At 57.3% G+C, this 3,742-nt stretch overlaps 1 protein-coding gene across 2 annotated transcripts in view; it reads left to right on the top strand.

The window, feature by feature from the left end:
* The window catches only part of PTPRS (protein tyrosine phosphatase, receptor type, S), an 89,331-nt gene that overhangs the window by 83,714 nt on the left and 1,875 nt on the right, over positions 1-3,742 (top strand). For both annotated transcript variants that reach the window (XM_006896376.1, XM_006896375.1), the window contains one exon: positions 3,383-3,537. In XM_006896376.1, the coding sequence (XP_006896438.1) occupies positions 3,383-3,537 (155 nt within the window). The remainder of the gene's footprint in view (positions 1-3,382; positions 3,538-3,742) is intronic.

Genomic DNA, 3,742 nt, shown 5'->3' on the forward strand with positions numbered 1-3,742 from the left:
CTTGTGCTTTGGCTTCTCTACGCTCCAGTGCAATCTTCAGAGTCTCTTCTGACATCCATTTTGGTCTTTTCTTCCTCTTCTTTGTAGTGACCGTTTGCACTCTTCCTGGATGATACAGCTTGACTTTTATTGTCTTACTGTTGTAACCATGGGCAGCATCCCCTTTAACCCCCAAATTCACATTCCTCCTATATGGAGAACACAGTCCCTGAAAGTCTTGCCCCATTCCGGCATCAACTCAGAGTCTAAAGTCTCAGAAATGACCTAGTTTGGGTCTGGAGGACTCTGGGTGTGTCCCTCCTGGGCAGGCACAGCTGGCATTTCCATGGGAAGTGGGAGAGTCAGAGGGCAGGAAGGGGTCCCAGGTCCCAGCGAGTGTCCAGCCATCACAGCAGCAAACCTCCTTAGCTCCCAAGACTTCAAGGGCATCCTCCACCCCAGGCATATGTAGGCTGTGGTCGCTCCCTTTACGCTCTGGTGTTGGCCCTGCCCTCTGGATTCTGGGTGAGATGCCCCCTCTTCTAAAGGCCAGTGGCTTCACCTTTTGCGACAGAAAATGCAGCAATCCTAGCTCCCTTGGGCCCCCATCTCCCACCAGCAGCCCCAACCCCCCAATGCTCACTGTCACACACTGCATCCCTGTGCACACTCTGACCCTCTGCACTCGCTCCATCCCCTCCTCCCAGGCTCTGGGCCCTCACACACGCCCCACCACCCCCAAATCCTACACCCCTCCCCGTGCATATGCTCCGCCCTACACAAGCCGCACCACCCCGACTCCTACACCCCTCATCCCACCTCGTGCACACGCTTCGCCCCCTTATCCACGTGCACCACATGGCTGCACCGTCACACACACTCCATCCCCAACCACATCATCCTGCCCACATGCTAAGTGCACATGCACGATTGCACACACACACGCATACATGCACACACATGCACTCTCTGCACTCTTTCCAGGAGTTTCCTGGTGTCTGAACTGCTCCCAGCATCCTTCCTTTTCTTGGAAAATGATGGTATTTGCAACCAGGTGGCCGGTCGCCCTCCATGCTTCCTGCCGCTGCTCCTTCCTGTCTGAGTGGACGGGATTCCTCCCCGGTGGTTCCTCCATGAGCCCCAGGCCTGAACTCTTCAGCAAAAATCTGTCCTCCTCACTCAGGAGACCTGCACTCTTAGACACCACCCCCCAATCTAAGCTCCGGTTTCTGTGCACACGGTGCACCCCTGCACTGCGCTCAGGTTCTACTCTAAGCCCGTCCCTTCCTTAGGCACCAGTTTAGGGTGCCGCTCAGCCACACCTCGTTACTGCTCTTCACGGATGCTGCGTGTTTATACTTATTGAAGGTTCGTGGTAGCCCCGCATCGATCAACTCTCACAGTGCCACTTGTCTGACAGCGTGTCTTTCTCCTAACGCCTCAGGCTTTTTCCTAACGTTTGCTCTTTAACAGACTACAGAACAGAGCCGGCGAACCCGCTCCATCGCGGCATTCATGCTCCTGGGAACCCTCCGTCAGGTCTCCACAGCCGTGAATTAAATCTTCGTGGGAGGAAATGGTTCATGTTTCCCCTCAGAGCAGCTGGTGGATTTGAACCGGCGACCTTCACATTAGGCAGCCCAACCTGTGATATACACTATACTACCCCTGTACAGCTGCTGGGTTCAGACCAGCAAAGAGCCTTTGGTTAAAAGCCTCTGGGTCAGTTCCATGGCCCCCTGTGGGCTAGGCCACCAGCAGTGTGAGCGAACACTGAGCTGCACCAAGAAGCCGAAAACTTGGTGTGACGCCCCTTCATTGCGGAGGTTTATAACACACAGCACGTCCACCTGCATCACTCCACCCTCTGCTGTCAGTGAACACGCGTACGCGGTTCAGGCCAGCCCTTTGCTGCTTTGTGACAAGCACAACCCTCTCTCCAGTCTGTCTTCAGTCTCAGCCCTCATTTGCTTTTCCAGTCTCACGGGAAGCTCACGGTTAACGTTGATTTTTTTTCTGGCAGCGTCTTGTCCGTGACTAGAGCAGCTTTGCTCACAGCGTTCAGGGCTTCTGGACCCTCGTCACACTCGCCCTGAACATCTGGAGTCCGACCTGCAGGCTCTTCTGGGCTCTTGAGACCAAGCGCCTCCAGATCCTTCCACAGCTTTAACTCGCTGCCCCACGACCCTGGTGCCCCTTCCTTCCACAACTCAGGTGTTTGTTAGAGCAGCACCCCTGTTGGTACCAGTTCCTGCCTCCGCCCCTCGTTGCTGCTGCCACGGAACTCCTGCAAAGAGGGCTTTGAAGAATAGGAAGCTGTTCACCCACAGGTCAGGGCCAGGAGTCCAGTGAGGGTCACAGCCGTGGCGATTCCTTCTGTGGCCTCTCTCCTAGTCTCGTGTCCACTGGCGTTCCTCGGCATCTGTCTGTCCCTCCTCCTCCATCTGTTCAGCCCTGTGCAGAGCTGAGAGGTGGTTAGGGTGAGGACCCCCTAAGTCTGGTGTGACCTCACTAACATAACAAGAATCTGAGAAGATTCGGAACAAGATTTACTGCTTGAGCAGATACTGATGGTGCAGAAGGGACTTTGGGATCATGGCTCGGCCGCTCGACGGGGACAGCGGAGTTGGTGAAGAGGGTCAGCGAAAGCAAGGCATGGCGTCCCGCGATGAGTGGACACAAAGCTACAGCAGTGGGCGCGAACGTCCCAGCGGAGAGGGTGGCACGCGGCCAGGCGGCCTTCCGTCTGTAACGCATGGGCACAGATTGAACACCAGCTCAACAGCCAACTAAAGCCGTCGGGGACAACACCCTGCAGCCCCTGGACGTGGCACAGAGGCTCAATCTCACGTCAGAGCCAACTCGTTTCCAAACACGGTTACATCTCCGGACCAGGGCTTAGAATTCTGTCTGGGCAAAACCAGTACCTTGGAATTTGCGCTGTGGAGCACAGAGCCCGAGGAATGAGGCCCGTGGCTCAGTGATGGGGATGCGGGGTTTTAAGGTCTTTATCAACAGAGATGAAGCCCTGGGCGGCTGCTAGGCAGAGTCTGGTCCCCATGTCCCCTGGGAGGACCGGGGGGAGGGGTTGGCTGGATGTCGGGGCCCTGGACCTCCAGGCCCACCCCAGCAGGTGTGACTTAGAAACTGAGTGTAGCCAGGCCCAGCCTATTCCCTCGATGGCTCCCTGCATCCTTGAGAGCGAGGTTGGGATCTCCGTGAAAGATGCCCAGCACAGAGGAGGATGAGTCTCGGTGAAGGGTGGGCAGCGTGAGAATGCCAGGAGGCGACAGGGGAGCTTAGATGGTGACGTTGCTGTAACTCAGCGACCAGATGAGGCTGCCTCTGGGGTAGATACAACCTCGGTGGGCGTTAACGGCAGACCCGGCTCTCCCCCCTCCAGGACGGCCAGTCCCGGACCGTCCGGCAGTTCCAGTTCACGGACTGGCCGGAGCAGGGTGTGCCAAAGTCGGGGGAGGGCTTCATCGACTTCATCGGCCAAGTGCATAAGACCAAGGAGCAGTTCGGCCAGGACGGTCCCATCTCTGTCCACTGCAGGTGAGCGCCCCACCTCACACATACCCCTCCCGTGACTGTCGTCCCCCCCGTGGGGCAGTCCCTGGCCCCTCTGCTCCCCTGCAGGTGAACGCACACACACACGCGCACACACACCCCTCCCGTGACTGTGGTCCCCCCACCATGGGGCAGTTCCTGACCCCTCTGCTCCCCTGTAGGTGAGCGCCCACATACACACACACACACA

The sequence above is a fragment of the Elephantulus edwardii genome, unplaced genomic scaffold (genome assembly GCF_000299155.1).
Source record: "Elephantulus edwardii isolate Elephantulus edwardi_28Jun2011 unplaced genomic scaffold, EleEdw1.0 scaffold00185, whole genome shotgun sequence".
Taxonomy (NCBI): Eukaryota; Metazoa; Chordata; class Mammalia; order Macroscelidea; family Macroscelididae; genus Elephantulus; species Elephantulus edwardii.